Raw genomic sequence first — 21629 nt, 5'->3', positions numbered from 1 at the left:
TTCGTGCACCCAGGTTCGTCGTTGAGTACACCATCGCAGGCGCTCCTGCTTGTGATGCAGCGTCAAGGGTAACCGCAGCCATGGTCTCCGAGCTGATAGTCCATGTTTCTGCAAACGTCGTCGAACTGTTCGAGCAGATGGTTGTTGTCTTGCAACCGTCCCCATCTGTTGACTCAGGGATCGAGACGTGGCTGCACGATTCGTTATAGCAATGCGGATGAGATGGCTGTCATCTCGACTGCTAGTGATACGAGGCCGTGGGGATCCAGCACGGCGTTCCGTATTACCCTCCTGAAACCACCGATTCCATATTCTGCTAACAGTCATTGGATCTCGACCAACGCCAGCAGCAATGTCGCGGTACGATAAACCACAATCGCGATAGGCTACAATCCGACCTTTATCAAAGTGGGAAACGTGATGGTACGCATTTCTCTTCCTTACACGAGGCATCACAACAACGTTTCACCAGGGAATGCCGGTCGACTGCTGTTTGTGTATGAGAAATCGGTTGGAAACTTTCGTCATGTCAACACTTTGTAGGTGTCACCACCGGCGCCAACCTTGTGTGAGTGATCTGAAAAGCTAATCATTTGCATATCACAGCATCTTCTTCCTGTCGGTTAAATTTCGCGTCTGTAGAATGTCATCTTCGTGGTGTAGCAATTGTAATGGCCAGTAGTGTATATGGGCTCTTATCAAAAGGAAAATTAAATAATTTTAGTTTTATATTTATTGACACAAAAGGTCCATGTTCAGAAAACTGCAGCAGCAGAGATGTAATACGGGGTGTTCAAAAAGTCTCTCCGCAGTGCCGTATGATTGTTAGCCTCGCGTGCCGTATGCCGTAGTGAATATACCGAAAAGGAACTCAGTGAAACAAAAGTTATTAGTTTCTTGAATACTCATTTTTACTACAAATTTTCACATTAAATGTTGAAAGTATCCCCCCTGTGGTAGAATTCGTCTAATCATGTTTCCAAACACAAGCTGTTACATTTCTTCTGTAGCAGAAGCAGTGAAAGTGGATACTGCAGTTTTCAATTCATCGATGGATTTTGGACAGTTTTTATAGACAGTTGCTTTCGCTGTACCCCAGAATAAAAAGTCGGGTGGTGTTAGGTGAGGCGATCGTGGAGGCCAAAGTCCCTGTGAAATTATGCGATCACCAAAAGCATCAGCAAGCAGTGACATTGAAACGCGCGCTGTATGCGCGGTTGCACCATCTTGTTGAAAATAACCGTTCAGTATTTTACTTAACACAAGTTCTCCTATGAATGGGTACAGAATATAACTGCAGTATCGTTGTACGTTTATTGTTTCGTTGAAAAATATCAGACCCACAATCCGACTTCTAGAAATTGCAATCCAAATTCCTGTTTTCACAGAATGAAATGATTCCTCATGAATAAGCAATGGATTTGCAGTACTCCACATACTAGAATGTTGAGAGTTCTTGTACCCGGATAAATGAAACCATGCCTCATCAGTGAAAAACGTTTCATTAAGTATAACCCTTCCATTTTGTCTAACGAAATTTCTGAACCATTGACAATAATGCAGTCTCTTGCCTTGATCGGTGTTTTTGAGTTCTTGCACGACTGTCACTTTGTATGGGAAAAGTTCCAATTTTTTCCTTACAGCTGTTTGGGCCGTTCCGACACTAACATCGATTTCCTGGGCGAGTTTTCTTACTGACTTGTTCGAACTCATGGACATTTTATCGGAAATATGGATTAGTTTATCCCCAGGCAAAACGCTAGGACGACCACTTCTCGGTGCATCTGTCACTGAACACGTACTTTGAAATTTGTTAATCAAATCTCGCACAGCATCGCGATGTGGGAGTGTTGTCTCCGGGAAAACTGAATTAAATGTTTGACGAACTGAAACTGTGTACTTACTGCCAGCTCTGAACACTTGTTCGACTAAAAACACACGCTCTTCAATGGTTATCATTTTAACTGCGAGAAAAACGAAACAAACTAACAACGTCGACACGTAACGACACACACCAACGATACTACTGACGCTGGCTGAGATAAAGGAAACAGTGGAATGTTGGGAGAGTCCACTTGAAGGAAAGTAACCCAGGCAGGCGAAGAATCATACGGCACGCGCGGCTAACAGTCATACGGCACTGCGGAGAGACTTTTTGAACACCCCGTACTCTTACTGAACGTTTCAAAAAGACAAAAAAAAAAACAAGAAATGAGCACTCTTTCGTCCGCCTGCGCTTAAGACTGCGCAAAATATGCCCAAAGAGTACGCTTCTAGTAAATGTCACAAATGAACGCAATATCAACCTCAAATGAGGAGCAATGTTCGTTCCACCAACTCCTACACTTAATGCACGGGATCTAGTCGTCTCGAAACGCCGTAGTCCATGTTGTCTACTCACAGCTTTCAATCTTCTCCTTAAAGCAGACTCCTTCAGATCAAAAGCAGTGGCAACCTAATTTGAAGTCATTTAGAAACAAAATCTGTGATTCGAAGCGAAGTCAACAGACAGTAGCGAACGTCATATTTGCAAAATATGTGGATGCAATACGATAGACTACAAGATAGCATTTCAAAATGCAATCGAGAATTAAAGGCTATTGCTCGTGTATATCCTACGCAACAGAGCGCCAGTACTACATCAAGAAAGCTGAAAAGTGATCCTTACCTGTTTCACCTCGGAAACACAGGATTTTTTCACACGACTTGTGCTAGGTGTTAATGATACCACTCTGAACTCAACGACCTCAGTGGCGAGCTGATCAATTTAGTTAACTGTTAGGAACACATGCAGCGCTCTCTTTGGGGCTGCGCCCTCTTTGGTACATTTACCCTATCCGTTGTAGGGAGGGGGAAAACCGACAGTTTAAAACCGCTACCGGTATTTAGTTCTGAATAACTAGCATTTTTCGGTAGCTCGTGGGGTTCGGTTATAACAGGTCTTTTTCTTTGTTGCTAATGATCAGACAAAAATAACTGTGTATCAATCTGCATCCAATAACGGTACTACAGTGTTTGGTTTTTGATTTTTTTGTGAGTAATATTTATTCGTAAAATTTCCATTCCTTTGAAATATTCGCTTATTATTCAAAATGGGAAAAGAGATCAGTTCTATTTTAATAAGAACAGTTGGAAAGGAGCTACAAACACATCACATAAGATGTAGAATAATATCCGCAACCACTCACAATACAAGGTGATCTTATTTAACACATGCTTGTGCCCATCTACAGGTAGTTAACATTCATACATATATTCTCATACTCAGTTTTGGAGATCATCGTTTAAATGAAAGATAAATAATGTGATGAGATTAAATAGCCACAAATGAAACATTTGGAAGTGGCTAAGCGACATGTGATGTACAATATTATAGCACTTGCACATAGCTAATGTATCCACATCGTTTTCAAATAACATTCATCGCATTTTTTTGCGAAAATATATCATCTTTTACACGTTAACTGTATATTAGTCACCATGCTAATTATTGGTGCTTCCACAATATGTCGTTGATAAAGTAGTGGCATTTCAGATCCTAATAAGTTCGAAGGCACATGCACTCACAAGTTTGCAATGTCTACTTGTTCATTGAGAATCAGGTGTGCTGATTTGGATCTACGGATGTAAATATCGAGATCCTTAAGTAGATTATTTTCTTTGCTTTGCTTTGGCTGAATGGCTATATTCTTTCAGATGTGTTGCAAAAGTGAATATATCGAAGTTATTTTGCCGGAAGTTCCCAGTATATTATAGTGAAACTCCTTCCTGTCAGTTTCGCTGTTTACGAAAACTATTTCCTTCTTTCTACTGCTCGTTCCTCAGTTTCGCTGTTTACGTAAACTATTTCCTTCTTTCTACTGCTCGTTCTCAGTTCCATATGTTGCTTGCATTGGCTCATTTCGTCCAATATCGATTTATTACGTACTTCATCTTCTCACTTAATTAACTAATTCACACTACATAGTAACTCGCTTTCTTCTTATTCTCGTATGCTGCGTGTGAGATGGGAGACTCAGTTAAAACAGCGCTCGATGTGAGATATTTAAATACCCAGTTTGAAAAAATTAAGTCATGAAACGGAGGAACTGTGGCATTTTTAACAGAATGTGGATGAAAAGTTGATAAACCACTAAAGTGCTAGGACAAATCTGCTCTCAAGTCATAAAATTTGCCAAGGATGGAAGTGCACAGAAAAAAATGGCTCAAATGGCTCTGGGCACTATGGAACTTAACATCTGAGGTCATCAGTCCTCTAGAACTTAGAACTACTTAAACCTAACTAACCTAAGGACATCACACACATCCATGCCCGAGGCAGGATTCGAACCTGCGACCGTAGCAGTCACGGGGTTCTGGACTGAAGCGCCTAGAACCGCTCGGTCATAGCGGCCGGCGTACAGAAAAGATTGCAGTTTTTACAAAGGTTCAATTTGAAAACCTGAAAAGAAGAAAGTTCGAAGAGATTGGCATATTTTGACCGTATTCTATGAAGAGGGAAAAAAAAGAAAGCGGAAGCTTCTTAAACGAAATCTATTGAATGCATTGGACAATATCTTGAGAAATAATTTTTATCTGACCAGCACAAAAATTAAGAAAGGAACGAAAAATGTCACAGGGACGTGAAGCTTCTCAAGGATCGTTTCAGAATAATTATACACTCTGAGGTGTTTGCCATCGGAAATATTAATACATGTAATCGATACGATGAAACAATTGTCTACTAAATTGCTTGTTCAGCTTGGAAAGAAGAGAGTCTGCATGGCTTTATAATATCCCTAAGTCGATATATATATATATATATATATATATATATATATATATATATATATATATATATATATATATATATCGTTGTGGAACGTGCGTCTATTCAACACTAACAGTAATATTTAAAAAGTGTCGAATATCTTTAAGGCCACACGGAGCAGCAAATACAAAAAGCATCGTCGTCTGTTTTCCTTGTATGTTTGTGTAATCTTTGTTCTTCGGATGATGATGTGTCCATTATCTTGGGAAAGAACGACAGTGAAACAGATAATGACTAAAAGGATCCAGAAAATGCATTTTGAGCAAAGTCTTCCGGATATTAGGCCTATGTCTAGTGGCAAAAGATTCTGGAACCGGATGACTGACGGCACTAGCAGACAGACACTGGATGCTGTCTCTTGATTCCAGAGAGTGTACTTACCTCTTGCGCGAACGGTGGTGAAATGGTGCCGTTAGTCTTGTTGGTCGGCACGATCACAGGGATAGGCTGTGGCGTCACCGGGACTGCAACAAAAATCAGAAAAAGTCATTATCAAAATTAAATATAGTTAATTACACACGCTCTGTTATTAATATATACGTAACGTCTTTTGCACCCATATTTTAACAACGATTTAATTAAATTATTAAATGAAATTTGTAAAATAAATTAAAGGTACTCTCTCTAAAAAACACACTTTCAATGTTTTTGTTATATCATTGTCGTAATGAAATCTGCATGTACTTCTAATGAGTTAGTTTATACATAAATGAGAGAAAATTACAGATATGCTACCGCAGAATTACATGCTGTCTGCTCTGACCTGTTTAAGCAGGTGGCTGGAGGGATCTGTAAAACTAAACCTATTGTTATTACACGAAATTTGGAACAGAAATTAAAAATACTCTCTTAAAATTAAACAGTTGTGTTGTAGTCAAATCTGCATGTACTCCTAACGAGTTACTTTAACATAAATGAGAGAAAACTACATGCTACCGCAGAGTTATGCGCAGTCTACTCTGAACTGTTGAGCAGCTGACTGTAGGGACATCCGGTTGTGATGTTTATACAGATATCTGCATGTTGTATCCGCCTGGTAGTTGTTTCCTACGCACACCACGTAGTTTGTGCGGGCAGCCTCTCCGCTAGGGTGATATGCGCAGCCGACTCGCATCAGAACAGAGATATTTCCTTGCGTGTCCAGGGTTCTACCTCGGAGTTACACATCGCTTCTATAGCCTCTGGGAGCGGCAACCTCGTCGATAGGCAGCGTACCGTTCGCAGCAGAGACCGCTGGAGGCAGGTCACTATTTTGCTACTCCAGCGCCACGCCAATATCAATCCCCGCCGACTGTTTTGGGCCACTGCCGGACCGTGCGTAGTCAGTTATGACCTATGTGTCAGATCGGCAGTACCAGCGATTTTGTTTCCGTGCTCCCCGGTCCAGTTCACAATGGTTGTCACCAGCAGTACGTCAGCCGTCATACGCCGGCAGTACAGGCGTAGTACCTTCCCAGACCTGCAAGCGGCCAGCTACCACGACTCATGGGTTGGTAGTATTTGCACATCACAGACAGCATCTCTGCATCTACATCTACATCCATACTCCGCAAGCCACCTGACGGTGTGTGGCGGAGGGTACCCTGAGTACCTCTATCGGTTCTCCCTTCTATTCCAGTCTCGTATTGTTCGTGGAAAGAAGGATTGTCGGTATGCTTCTGTGTGGGCTCTAATCTCTCTGATTTTATCCTCATGGTCTCTTCGCGAGATGTACGTAGGAGGGAGCAATATACTGCTTGACTCTCGGTGAAGGTATGTTCTCGAAACTTTAACAAAAACCCGTACCGAGCTACTGAGCGTCTCTCCTGCAGAGTCTTCCACTGGAGTTTATCTATCATCTCCGTAACGCTTTCGCGATTACTAAATGATCCTGTAACGAAGCGCGCTGCTCTCCGTTGGATCTTCTCTATCTCTTCTATCAACCCTATCTGGTACGGATCCCACACTCCTGAGCAGTATTCAAGCAGTGGGTGAACAAGCGTACTGTAACCTACTTCCTTTGTTTTCGGGTTGCATTTCCTTAGGATTCTTCCAATGAATCTCAGTCTGGCATCTGCTTTACCGACGATCAACTTTATATGATCATTCCATTTTAAATCACTCCTAATGCGTACTCACAGATAATTTATGGAATTAACTGGTTCCAGTTGCTGACCTGCCATTTTGTAGCTAAATGATAAGGGAACTATCTTTCTATGTATTCACAGCACATTACACTTGTCTAAATTGAGATTCAATTGCCATTCCCTGCACCATGCGTCAATTCGCTGCAGATCCACCTGCATTTCAGTACAATTTTCCATTGTTACAACCTCTCGATACACCTCAGCATCATCCGCAAAAAGCCTCAGTGAACTTCCGATGTCATCCACAAGGTCATTTATGTATATTGTGAATAGCAACGGTCCTATGACACTCCCCTGTGGCACACCTGAAATCACTCTTACTTCGGAAGACTTCTCTCCATTGAGAATGACATGCTGCGTTCTGTTATCTAGGAACTCTTCAATCCAATCACACAATTGGTCTGATAGTCCATATGCTCTTACTTCGTTCATTAAACGACTGTGGGGAGATGGGGTCAGAGGGGAGATGTGTATGTTGTCTGTAGTTATGTGCATATTCGTCAAAGGACATTATAACTGAGATTCATTTTATTAATAAAGTATCTTCGATCAGCATCCAGTATGAGGCTACGTCATTGCAAATATTAACATGTCAGTAACCCTCAGATGTAAAGAAAAATCCCCAGATTTAAAAATTTACTCTGAGCAGTTCATTGTGACCACATTCATTGAATCTATACATCTTGCGACAGGCCTATGCCTATACCAGACCTAATTTTTTCTCTTAATGTGCTTGTTTTTTGCTTAATTAGCTTTCTGAGCGTTAATTATACATTTTATCGTTTCCTGATTAAATAGCATAGTATCCGATTATACCACAGGAGCAAAAGAATAAATAAATAAACGAAACTGAATACGCCGTTGGTTGATCAAGCTGATGATAATAAACGCACAATTTACATGCCTGTTCAATAATAACGTTCCAGCAGAAGAATTTACTTCCTTCTAGCTTCTAACGAGCTTCATTAAAGATGTTTTGGCTTTAGAGTTGGGCCTTTGTTTCCTGCGCAGCTTTCTCACTGGAAGGAACAGGTGCTTCGCGCGTGCCGAAATATCCCTTAATTTGCCTTCAAGGCCGAGAAGGACGAATTAAGACCCTGAGCGCTGTACCGGAAGCAGGGACAGCCACGTGTTCAAGACCTCAGTTTTCGATGTAATCCGGGATGAGTACTACGTTTCACTTCTACCTCGGCGCTCTTACCTATAATCCCGGGCGCAAACTGACGTGCTCGTGTGATAAGTTCAGTGCAGCCAATGGTAAGGCCTCGACAGGTTTCAGAAACAGCAAAAGAGTAGGGTGGATGTTCTCGTATTGAGAACTCAGAAGGAGCGATCTGTGTTTTACTTAAGAAAAAACGTTCAATAGTCAGTATCATATAAACTAGTCTTCATTGATGACAACCGGTTTCTTCTATTGTAACTGTCATCTTCCGGTCTCAAAAATGTTTTTGTTGTACGAGGCGTGGTTCACAAGTGAGTACAGTTTTTAAATAAAGCAATAAGCAAGCAGATTTTTCTTAGCAGTTTATTTTACAAGTAAGTTACACAATTCCTACCGGTATTAAGGTACTTGCCGTATCGTAAAATCAGCTTTTGAATATCATTCTCATAGAAATCTTTAGTCTGATTAGGTAATAACTGCATAAAGCACACTTCTTCACACTTGAAGAAACTCATAACATAACGTCAAAAACTTAACGCGTCTGTTCTCTCTCTTTTTCTCTCTCTCTCACTTTTTCATCAACTTTCTGCACCGAATCCTCAGTAACGACTGCAAGTCAACCACTTCGTTCCTCATCATGCACATTCGTACATCCATTTTTAAAAACTCTCGCCTATTTTCGTGCCATTGCATCGCTCATAATGTTTTCTCCATACACTTCACTGATCTGAAGATGAATTTCAACCGCTTTCACGGCTTTAGCAGTAAGAAAACGTATCACAGCGCGTATTCCACACTCGGCTGGGTTCTCAAATGGAGGAGGCATTTCACATAATCACAAACAAACGTAAACACCCATAATAGTGGTGAGAATTATGTAGAACAGAAGATTAAACTACAGGATTTCATGAAAAAAAGAGTCTACTTGTTTTATTTTTATTTCAGAACGGTAGTTATTTAAAAATGAGCCTCATGTAACGTATTCCATTGTGAGTTGCTACCTCATGCCATTGTTGGATCAAATACAGACATTAACATAGATTTGTTAAAAATAAAAGCATCTACAGTTTAAAACCACGTTGTGAACATGGGCATGTTCGCAAGCCTCTCTTGAGTGCTACATATGTGAACATGCCCAAGTGTACGAGGTGCTTTTTAACTGCAAATGATTTTATTTTTTGACAAATCTATGTATAATGTGCTGTTTTATGCAGCGTAATGACAACATTGTGACAGGTACTAATTCACAATAGAACACGTTATAAGCATATTTTTTTGAAGACCAGGAGATGACAGCTGCAACTGTCGAAACCAGTTGTCAGTAATAAAGATTAATTTGTATGATTTTGGCTACTTACTCTCACATACAGGGCGTGTCAGAAAGGTCATCAGATTTCACAACATTATATCTACATAAATGTAGAAAACTGGAGTGAATTTCCACTTATGCATCGAAATCAAAATTTTTATAGTGGCGCCAGTTGTAGGTTTCTTAACGTGCGGCTAACAGAGATGCCAACAGCGTAACAACAAGTTTCCGTTCTCCATTTCAGCTCATGCAATTCAGTTGCAATTGTGTTGCGTGATTTTCGTTTATATAGCGCTGGTCTCCAAAAGCTCAAAAAACTCGGCGGTGTCATCAGCAATTTTACGAAACTAGTTGTTAATGTAAGAGGAAATTCAAAGTTCGCCTCCCGCCCCCGTACTCTTTCAATATGTAGAGCGCATTCAACAAGTTTTGTATCTAGTCCATAGAAGCCTACTCGCATTCCTCATGTGTCTGTCTGTCGGTTTTTCAGCGAAGTTTGTGTTTCCAAACGCTTATAGGATTCATTTGGTATAAGCGTTTGAAAAGTGTCCAATACAATCGACCATCTTCCAAGTATTCCGTTTTTACATAGCTTCATCTCACAAGGAGTCATTGTTGTTATATCTGTGGCTCGTTAATCGATATCCGCATGTACAAGGGTGCTACGGCTACACACTGTATCTACCTGAGGTGCTCAAGATTAACCGGCCTTAGCAACTGCGTAGCGAGGGCGTGGTCGACACACATGGTTTGTTTACTTTCAAGCAAATCAGGGTGTTCTGTTTCAGTACATTCCGTTTCGGCTACTCTGGGGAAAATTGTTTTGCTCGTGCAACGAGTTGCAAAGCGTGGCTGCATTAGCACATACTGAGAGAAAAAGAGGGAGCCATGCATGAAAGCAGCAATGGGGTTATATTGATGAAGTGACTATAACAGTCATATACAGCTCCTCTCTATGCACCTATTCTCCAATTCGAGGTAATGTGTTATTTTTTTCTTTTTTTTTTGTTTTAATGTAGAAACTGGCGAGTTATACTGGAACAGTTTAGTTACCTTGGCAACATTATCGAATGTGTAGCAGGGTGGAACTCAGGGCTACGATCAATGTGGGGCAGATTCTGTTTTGTTTACGTACTGATTCCGATTCGTCATCGGGATTGGCAGGCAGATATCTTATTCACCAAATAAGTTTTAAATTTGCTATGCCTTTTCAAACAAATGATAACGAACTGGTCTTTGAATGACTGTGGGGAGAGTAGTAGATGTTTTGACTAGAATAGATCGGTTTGAACAGTGTAAGACACTTGTCATTCTGAAACATAATAATTATAAAGTTAATGCAAATCTCTTATTATATGTCAAATTTGCACCTTTCATAAAGTGCTCATTTTAACAGATAGTAGATGCCAGCACCCATGAGGTGTAGCACAATGCCTATGTGGGATTAATTATACTAAACATTGTCTTGTCCAACCTAAACCAGCTTTTTCAAACTAAACCATTTCTCCTCGTGGTAGATATTCACAAAAAACCACTCTTTTGACTAGTAAATTAGTTTCAGACCCCAGACGGTAAGTCATCTCGAGGTCATAGAGATGGCGGCAATTGAACAAGCCGGCCGCTGTGGCAGAGCGGTTCTAGGCGTTTCAGTCCGGAACAACGTGGCTGCTACGGTCGCAGGTTCGAATCCTGCCTCGGGCATGGATGTGTGTGATGTCCTTAGGTTAGTTAGGTTTAAGTAGTTCTAAGTCTAGAGGACTGATGACCTCAGATGTTAAGTTCCATAGTTCTTGGAGCCATCTGAACTATTCAACATTTTTTTTTTGCTTTGTTTGCTATACTATGGTGTGGTATGATCACTTCAGTGAAGCACAAAAACTTATAAATGAAAGCATAAATGTGGATTTCTGTATCGCTAGGTAGGCAAATGTGAAATATTCTTAGGAGATTCAAGCTGGGTTAAGCAACGTATTACTAATATTACTGCTACTAAACAAAAGTTACGTTGCGCTGTGGGTGTCCATAGAGCCATAACTGAGAATAGTCACATTGCATTTTCTTAATTTACACCTTATTCGTTTTTGAATGAAGAGCAACCTTTGTGTGGGACACGAAGTGCTGCAGTTAAGATCATAATTACTATCTATTCACTACAGGCACCATACTCCCATCATGAACGTTAGTTACGTTGTTTTGAAATCCAGGTATATTCACAAGTATTTTTCCGTCCAGCTGGTACAACAGATGCACATATTATTCACCTGATATAAAGATCAGAACACTATTCTCTTTTGGCCATAGACTTTCAGATTGTATCTCACAGACTTTTGTGGGGCGATTCTCGCTCGCGTTGGCAAGACCAAAGCGACCATTACTTCCAGCGCTTACAAAGGAAGAGTCTTTTTATAAGTGCAGATAATTAAACACGGATCACAGACTCTAACAGCTGATGAAATTGCAAATTGAATATCCGCAATCAAGAGTAGATTAAATGTGTATAAAGCAAGTATCTGAACTTATATGCTGCTCTCTCACAAAAATAAATTATGCGCCAAGTTTGGAAACTACCAATGTGTTATGGAAGGGTTGGACTATCAGACAGTAATGGCAGAACAATAGCATGATTACAACAAATAGCTTTTATTAAAATTCACAGTCTGGCGGTAGCCGTTAAGGAAAGTAGTTTGAGGCGTAGCATTTCATATCGCGCCTGTATTAAATAAGAGACGGTAGCGAGTAGACATCTTCGGACAGTGGGTCACGGTTATTGCATGACCGATGCACTCTGTTCCAGTAGTTAGCTGCAACTAGTTACGACTGTGGCCGAAAGAAGTCAGTTTCTTAAGGAGTATGAACTTATCAAGTAGACGAAACAAATTTTGGAAACTACACGGTAGTTATTGTGATTACTACAACTATTATTAATTATTGCTAATTTGTTTATTAACGTGAATGATGATGTGCATGTAAAGTAAGATAAGAAAAGAATTTTGTTATTTCTCAGAGCATACGTTTGCACGAGAACTGTGATTGTACAAAGAAAGTGAATTATGCTCTCAGGTAATTTTGTAACGAACAACTAGCCTGTTTATGGGACTATGGAAACAAGAAACAACTTGTAATAACTCTGTTATTTAAAGAGATATTTATTTTGAAATTTGTGCAGTTTCTAAATTTTTTCATTTATAAACTGTTCGTTAAAGATTATTAAGTTGTGATCGGGCAAATCTAAAAGAGGCGGAATTGCGCGGTTTAGTACTCATCTAGCATTGGTTTTGAAGTGTATTAGCCAATCAGAGGACAGTAAGTTCGCGAGTATTTTGTGGACTAAGGAATTGCTTTGTGAAATCTAAAAAGTTCTTTTAAGAGCTCAGCCATCATCATGTTCGGATCGAGATGTACGGAGCTCTGAATAGATGTTTTAATTTTGCAGAATAATGATTAAAACTTGACCGTGAAGTGCCGCAAAGTGTATGCGAACGTGTGAGAAAAACAAACAAGTGAAATTACTGTTTTAAGACGTAAACTGTGACTTTTGAGTACTTAAAATCTGCGTGGCATAGTACACAAGCCGTGACCACAATTTGAACATTGCCAGAGCATTCTGTCATTGATAATCCATTTGGTGATCCTTTTGGTAATGGATTCGGTTAGTTATCATAAGCTGGCTATTACGAGAGAATGTAACTGCGTATGAGTGTTGAAAAACAACTTAAGATGTATGGCAGAGTTTCTTTGTATCAAAAAGTGCCAATATATCGACGTTTTCACTCAAATAGTACATTGCTCAGCTAACTTGACACTGAAAACATTTGTTCCACCCGTTGCATTTGTATAATGTTACTGGTTCTACAACAACTTTTCCAGTAGAGGAACGTCATCCGTTTTTAACAGGAGAAATCACCGCAAGGTGAGTAAACATTATTTTTGTAGGACTAGCACATAGAAAAAATTTTCGTTGCAAGTCTATCCTCAGATTATGTGCGTGTCTCACGCAGTCGCGGAGGGAGACATGTATCTCCATGTCTTCGCGTTGGCGACACTTGGAGAGGGCTAACAAGATCCTGTCCCCACTATGAAGATGTAATAGGGGAATAGTGACACTCGATAATTGGCAATGCAGACTATGCTTTCAGCCGTAGCGGTACACATTATCCTAGCTATAAAACTGTTGGAAACAGTGCAGCCCACTTCGCCCACTTACCTTCACTATCGAATCACTTGCGGAATTCACTCACGCGTTTTGTCTCTACGTATACATTGGCGCAGCAGTCTCGAGCCGTGATCGATAGCTACATGCTCTTCGATCACCTCGACGTAAGCCTGCCAACGGTCTTGTCAAAGGGGGCGGAGGAGCGGACGGTAGTTCAGGACACACTCCTGTCCTTAGGGTGGGAAACTGCCCCTAAAGGAAAAGTAATCAGCGATGATCAATTTCATAGGAATGCAGAGGGCAATGGAAACCACTGCATTAAATACACGCAACGTGTATGGTTCAAATGGCTCTGAGCACTATGGGACTGAACATCTGAGGTCACCAGTGCCCTAGGCTTATACCTATTTAAACCTAACTACCCTAAGGACATCACACACATCCATGCCCGAGGCAGGATTCGAACCTGCGGCCGTAGCAGCAGCTCGGTTCCGGACTGAAGCGCCTAGAACCACTTGGTCACAGCGGCCGACCGTAACGTGTATTCGCAGGACATGTGGCCCATAATTGAAAAGGTGTCACAATGATCTCCCCACTGACAAAAGATTCCGAAATAGTCCCCCATCGGGATCTCCGATAGGAAACTGCGAAAAGGGAGTTGACCATGGAAAAATGATTGAATAGCCAACGAAAGGTAACGTTCTACGCGTCGGGGAGTGGAATGTCAGAAGCCTGAACGTGGTAGGGAAGCTATAAAATCTGAAAAGGGAAATGCAAAGGCTCAATCTAGATATAGTAGGGGTCAGTGAAGTGAAATGGAAAGAAAACAAGAAATTCAGTTCAGTTAGGTATAGGTTAATAGCAACAGCATCAGAAAATGGTATAACTAGAGTAGGATTCGTTATGCATGGGAAAGTAGGGCAGAGAATGTCTTCTTGTGAACAGCGATTCTTACCAGAATCGATGGCAAATCAACACCGTCAACGATAATTCGGGTACACATGCCAACGTCGTAAGCTGAAGATAAAGAGACAGAGAAAATATATGAGGATATTGAAAGGGCAATACAGTAGGTAAAGGGAGATGGTAATCTAATACTTATGGGGGACAGAAATGTAGTTGTGATGGGAGGAGTAGAACAAACGGTTACAAGAGAATATTGGGTTGGGACAAGGAATGAGAGAGCAGAAACACCAATTGAGTTCCGTAATAAATTTCAGCCAGTAGTAGCGAATACTCTGTTCAAGAATTACAAGAGGAGAAGGTATACTCGGAAAAGGCCGGATGATACGGGAAGATTTCAGTTAGATTTCGCCGTGGTCAGACAGAGATTCCGAAATCAGGTAGTGGATTGTAAGGCATACCCAGGAGCATATATAGACTCAGATCACAGGAGGAGTAGTTTAAGAGATTAGTAAGGAAGAATCCATAGTCAAAAATGTGGGAAACGGAAGTACTAAGGAATGAGGAAATACGCTTGAAGTTCTCTAAGGCTGTAGATACAGCAATAAGGAATAACTCAGTGGGCAGTACAGTTGAAGAGGTATGGACATCTCTAAAAAGGGAAATCACAGAAGTTCGAAAGAATAACATAGGTACAAAGGAGGTAGCTCCGAGGAAACCATGGGTAACAGATGAAATAATTCATTTGCTCGATGAAAGAAGGAAACACAAAAACGTTCTGCGAAATTCAGGAATACGGAAATACGAGTCGCTGAGGAATGAAATAAATAGGAAGTGCAGCGAAGCTATGACCAAATGGCTGCATGAGAAATGTAAAGAAATAGAAAAAGAAATGATTGTCGGACGGACTTAATCAGCATATAGGAAATTCAAAATAACCTTCGGTGAAACTAAAAGCAAGGGTGGTAACATTTACAGTGCAATGGGAATTCCACTGTTAATTGCAGAGGAGAGAGCGGATAGGTGGAAAGAGTACATTGAAGGCCTCTACGAGGGGGCAGATATTTCTGATGTGATAGAAGGAGAACCAGGAGTCAATTTGGAAGAGATAGGGGATCCAGTATTAGAATTTACGAGAGCTTTGGAGAACTTAAGATCAAATAAGACAGAAGAAATAGCCAACATTCCATCAGAATTTCTAAAATCACCGGGGAAGTGGTAACAATACGACTATTCACATTGGTGAATAGAATGTATGAGTGTGGCAACATAGCACCTAACTTTCGGAAAAATATCATCCAGACAATTCCGAAGCCTGCAGGAGCTGACCAATGCGCCGAGCGTGATTAGCCGAGCGGCTCTAAGGCACTGCAGTCATGGGCTGTGCGGCTGGTCCCTGCGGAGGTTCGAGTCCTCCCTGGGGCATGGATGTATGTGTTTGTCCTGTGTAAGCTTAGGGACTGATAACCTTAGCAGTTTAGTCCCATCAGATTTCGCACACATTTCAACATTTGACCAATGCGAGAATTATCGCAGAATCAGCTTAACACCTCACGCATCGAAGTTGCTGACAAGAACAGTATACAGTAGAATGGAAAAGAAAACAGTCTGTGTTAGATGACGATCAGTTTGGCTTTAAAAAAGATAAAGGCACCAAAGAAGCAATTCTGTTGTTGTGGTCGATAATGGAAGCAAGACTAAAGATAAATCAAGATATGTTCATAGGATTTGTCGACCTGGAAAATGATGTAAGATCATGAAAATTCTGAGAAAAATAGGGGTAAGTTATAGGGACTTTATATACAACATGTGCATGAGCCAAGAGGGAGTAATAAGAGTGGACAACCAGGAACGAAGAGTTCGAATTAGAAAGGGTATAAGGTAGGGATGCAGTCTTTCGTCCCTACTATTCAATCTGTACATCGAAGAAGCAATGTTGGAAATAAAATGAAGATTCTAGAGTGATATTAAAATTCAAAGTGAAAGGATACCAATGAAACGATTCGGTGACGACATAGCTATACTGAGTGAAAGTGAAGAAGAATAACACGATCTGAGTGGAATGAACAGTCTAACAAGTACAGAATATGGAACTGAGAGTAAATGAAAGAAAGTAGAAAGTAATGAGAAGCAGCAGAAATGAGAGCAGCGAGAAACTTAACATTAGGATGGTCACGAAGTAGATGCAATTATGGATTGCGCAGCAAAGTAACCAATGACAGAAAGAGTAGGAGGACATCAAAAGCAAACTAGCTCTGGCAAAAGGTCATTCCTGGCCAAGAGGAGTCTACTAGTATCAAATATATGACTACAGTGGAGAAGAAAATAGCATACCTGGATTCGACGCTGCGACTTGACGCCAAGTATGTACTGTTGATACGTTGATAAGGGCTACAGTCTATGCTGCCACTAGTAGCGAATTCATAGAACCCCCATGGTTCTCTTAACATAGTTTCCTCCCTAATTCGTTTGAAATTCAAAGACTTTTCTCTACTGTTTCACTCTCGAACAGCGCTCGGGGAAAACGAACGCAGATCTCTCCGTACGAGCTCTGTATTCTCTTTCTCATCACAATGTTCGTTTCTCGATATATAGATGAGCGTCAAAAAACTATTTTAGCATTCGGAAGATAAATTTGGTGATCATAATTCCGTGAAAAGTCTTTGTTTTTATGACTGGTACCCCAACTCGCGTATCATATCCGTGACTCTCTTCCCCCTATTTCGTGGTAATACAAAACGAGCTGCCCTTCTTTGAATTCTTTCGATGTCGTCCGTCATTCTTACCTGGTAAGGTTCCAACACCGCACAGCAATATACCAGAGGACGGAGAAGCGCAGTGTAGGCAGTCTCTTCAGTGTTTTTTTTTTTTGCATCTTATATATGTTGTGCCAATAAAACGCTGTTTGTTTCGCCTCCCCTGTAGCATTATCCATGTGATCGTTCCAATTTTCGTGATTGTTACCCATAGGTGGTTAGTTTAGCTGACAGCCTCAGATTTGAATGATTTTTCATCTAACAGAAATGTAATAGATTTCTTTTAATACTCAAGTGGATGACTTCACACTTTTCATTTTTTAGTGTCAATTGCCTTTTTTTTCGTCATAGAGATATACTAGCTTAACGTCCGCTGGCTTGTTCATGTAGACTATATGACCTGCAGAATTTTTTTTCTTTTTATTTTATCGAATTTTTATGTTGTTAACTTATTGCGACACCTTTTAAGTTTTAATGTTAATTAAGGACATATAAGTCTGGTCATTTCCGAATGTAATTCTGACCAGACAGCGATTCTTGTAGCTCGAGTCCAACGTTTTTGTTAATCATGCCTTTTGCGACCTCGTGGGAATATTTCCGTAGCAGACCGAGAAGTGAAATAACAATTTTCATCAATTTAGCCTTAACTTTTTGTAATGTAATGAAATATTTTCTTAAAAAATTTCATCCCCTGTTCCTCTCCCTTACGGACTAAATTTTGAGAAACATGCATATTTTTATTTCTAACCGAGAAGTCACGTACCAGTTATCATAGATGTAGTCTTAAAAATCCTTAGTAGTAAGTAAGTATTTATTTTTAAAAAAATTTCACCCTCATTGTGGCTGAATTTCGAAGAATGCAGAAAAACGAATTTTTTATTTTCTGACTGAGAAACCAAATAACAGTTTTTTAGTTCTAGCTTCAAAATTCCCTTAATAGCGACATACTCTCAAAAAGCCTTTCATCCCCTATTTCATTCCCTTCAAATTTCTATCCTTAGCAGTTTGGGCTGGGCGATGATGAGTCAGTGAATCAGTCTGACCATATTTCACCCCGTTAAGGACTAACCCCGCCCCCCTATGAACCATGAACCTTGCCGTTGGTGGGGAGGCTTGCGTGCCTCAGCGATACAGGTAGCCGTACCCTAGGTGCAACCACAACGGAGCGGTATCTGTTGAGAGGCCAGACAAACGTGTGGTTCCTGAAGAGGGGCAGCAGCCTTTTCAGTAGTTGCATGGGCAACAGTCTGGATGATTGACTGATCTGGCCTTGTAACACTAACCAAAACGGCCGTACTGTGCTGGTACTGCGAACAGTTGAAAGCACGGGGAAACTACAGCCGTAATTTTTCCCGAGGGCATGCAGCTTTACTGTATGGTTAATGATAATGGCGTCCTCTTGGGTAAAATATTCCGGAGGTAAAATAGTCCCCCATTCGGATCTCCGGGCGGGGACTACTCAAGAGGACGTCGTTATCTGGAGAAAGAAAACTGGCAGTCTACAGATCGGAGTGTGGAATGTCAGATCCCTTAATCGGGCAGGTAGGTTAGAAAATTTAAAAAGGGAAATGGATAGGTTAAATTTAGATATAGTGGGAATTAGTGAAGTTCGGTGGCAGGAGGAACAAGACTTTTGGTCAGGCGAATACAGGGTTACAAATACAAAGTCAATTAGGGGTAATGCATGAGTAGGTTTAATAATGAATTAAAAAAATAGGAATGCGGATAAGCTACTACAAACAGCATAGTGAACGCATTATTGTGGCCAAGGTAGACACGAAGCCCACGCCTACTACAGTAGTACAAGTTTATATGCCAACTAGCTCTGCAGATGACGAAGAAATTGAAGAAATGTATGATGAAATAAAAGAAATTATTCAGATAGTGAAGGAAGACGAAAATTTAGTAGTCATTGGTGACTGGAATTCGGTAGTAGGAAAAGGGAGAGAAGGAAACATAGTAGGCGAATATGGATTGGGGGTAAGAAATGAAAGAGGAAGCCGCCGCCTAGAATTTTGCACAGGGCACAACTTAATCATAGCTAACACTTGGTTCAAGAATCATAAAAGAAGTTTGTATAAATGGAAGAATCCTGGAGATACTGACAGGTTTCAGATAGATTATATAATGGTAAGACAGAGATTTAGGAACCAGGTTTTAAACTGTAAGACATTTCCAGGGGCAGATGTGGTCTCTGACCACAATCTATTGGTTATGAACTGTAGATTAAAACTGAAGAAACTGCAAAAAGGTGGGAATTTAAGGAGATGGGATCTGGATAAACTGACTAAACCAGAGGTTGTACAGAGTTTCAGGGAGAGCATAAGGGAACAATTGACAGGAATGGGGGAAAAAATACAGTAGAAGAAGGATGGGTAGCTTTGAGGTATGAAGTAGTGAAGGAAGCAGAGGATCAAGTAGGTATAAAGACGAGGGCTAGTAGAAATCCTTGGGCAACAGAAGAAATATTGAATTTGGTTGATGAAAGGAGAAAATATAAAAATGCAGTAAATGAAGCAGGCAAAAAGGAATACAAACGTCTCAAAAATGAGATCGACAGGAAGAGCAAAATGGCTAAGCAGGGATGGCTAGAGGACAAATGTAAGGATGTAGAGGCTTATCTCACTAGGGGTAAGATAGATACTGCCTACAGGAAAATTAAAGGGACCTTTGGAGAAAAGAGAACCACTTGTATGATTATCAAGAGCTCAGATGGAAACCCAGTTCTGAGCAAAGAAGGGAAAGCAGAAAGGTGGAAGGAATATATAGGTCTATACAAGGGCGATGTACTTGAGGACAATATTATGAAAATGGAAGAGGATGTAGATGAAGATGAAATGGGAGATATGATACTGCGTGAAGAGTTTGACATAGCACTGAAAGACCTGAGTCGAAACAAGGCCCCGGAAGTAGATAACATTCCATTAGAACTACTGACAGCCTTGGGAGAGCCAGTCCTGACAAAACTCTACCATCTGGTGGGCAAGATGTATGAGACAGGCGAAATACCCTCAGACTTCAAGAAGAATATAATAATTCCAATCCCAAAGAAAGCAGGTGTTGACAGATGTGAAAATTACCGAACTATCAGTTTAATAAGTCACGGCTGCAAAATACTAACGCGAATTCTTTACAGACGAATGGAAAAACTAGTAGAAATATTGCAACACGTGAAGCAATATTGACCCTACGACTTATCTTGGAAGCTAGATTGAGGAAAGGCAAACCTATGTTTCTAGCATTTGTTGATTTAGAGAAACCTTTTGACAATGTTGACTGGAATACTCTCTTTCAGACTCTGAAGGTGGCAGGGGTAAAATACAGAGAGCGAAAGGCTATTTACAATTTGTACAGAAATCAAATGGCGGTTATAAGAGTTGAGGGGCATGAAAGGGAAGCAGTGGTTGGGAAACGAGTGAGACAGGGTTGTAGCCTCTCCCCGATGTTATTCAATCTGTATATTGAGCAAGAAGTGAAGGAAACAAAATAAAATTTGGAGTAGGTATTAAAATCCATGGAGAAGAAATAAAAACCTTGAGGTTCGCCGATGACATTGTAATTCTGTCAGAGACAGCAAAGGACTTGGAAGAGCGGTTGAACGGAATGGATAGCGTCTTGAAAGGAGGATATAAGATGACCATCAAGAAAAGCAAAACGAGGATAATGGAATGTAGTCGAATTAAGTCGGGAGATGCTGAGGGTATTAGATTAGGAAATGGGACACTTAAAATAGTAAAGCAGTTTTGCTATTTGGGGAGCAAAATAACTGATGATGGTCGAAGTAGAGAGGATATAAAATGTAGACTAGCAATAACAAGGAAATCGTTTCTGAAGAAGAGAAATTTGTTAACATCGAGTATAGATTTAAGTGGCAGGAAATCATTTCTGAAAGTATTTGTATGGAGTGTAGCCATGTATGGAAGTGAAACATGGATGATAAATAGTTTGGACAAGAAGAGAATAGAAGCTTTCGGAATGTGGTACTACAGAAGAATGCTGACGATTTGATGGATAGATCACATACCTAATGAGGAGGTATTGAATAGAATTGGGGAGAAGAGGAGTTAGTGGCACAACTTGACTAGAAGAAGGGATCGATTGGTAGGACATGTTCTGAGGCATCAAGGGATCACCAATTTAGCATTGGAGGGCAGCTTGGGGGTAAAAATTGTAGAGGGAGACCAAGAGATGAATACACCAAGCAGATTCAGAAGGATGTATGTTGCAGTAGGTGCTGGGAGATGAAGAAGCTTGCACAGGATAGAGTAGCATGGAGAGCTGCATCAAACCAGTCTCAGGACTGAAGACCACAACAACAACAAGGACTAATCTTCCAAAAACAATGAAATATGTATATTTTTTATTTGTAACCAGAAATGTTGATAGACCCCGCTTTAAAAATACTTTGGT

The 21629-nt window shown here is 40.5% G+C and overlaps 1 protein-coding gene across 2 annotated transcripts in view; it reads right to left on the bottom strand.

Annotated features, from left to right (window-relative positions):
• The window catches only part of LOC126259964 (muscle, skeletal receptor tyrosine protein kinase-like), a 725418-nt gene that overhangs the window by 201144 nt on the left and 502645 nt on the right, over positions 1-21629 (bottom strand). For both annotated transcript variants that reach the window (XM_049957079.1, XM_049957078.1), the window contains exon 3: positions 5192-5274. In XM_049957079.1, coding sequence (XP_049813036.1) covers positions 5192-5274 — 83 coding nt within the window. The remainder of the gene's footprint in view (positions 1-5191; positions 5275-21629) is intronic.

Source organism: Schistocerca nitens, chromosome 5 (assembly GCF_023898315.1).
Source record: "Schistocerca nitens isolate TAMUIC-IGC-003100 chromosome 5, iqSchNite1.1, whole genome shotgun sequence".
NCBI classification, from domain to species: Eukaryota; Metazoa; Arthropoda; class Insecta; order Orthoptera; family Acrididae; genus Schistocerca; species Schistocerca nitens.
The sequence above is the reverse complement of the archived record's forward strand: the minus strand, read 5'-3'. Positions and strand labels throughout refer to the sequence as shown.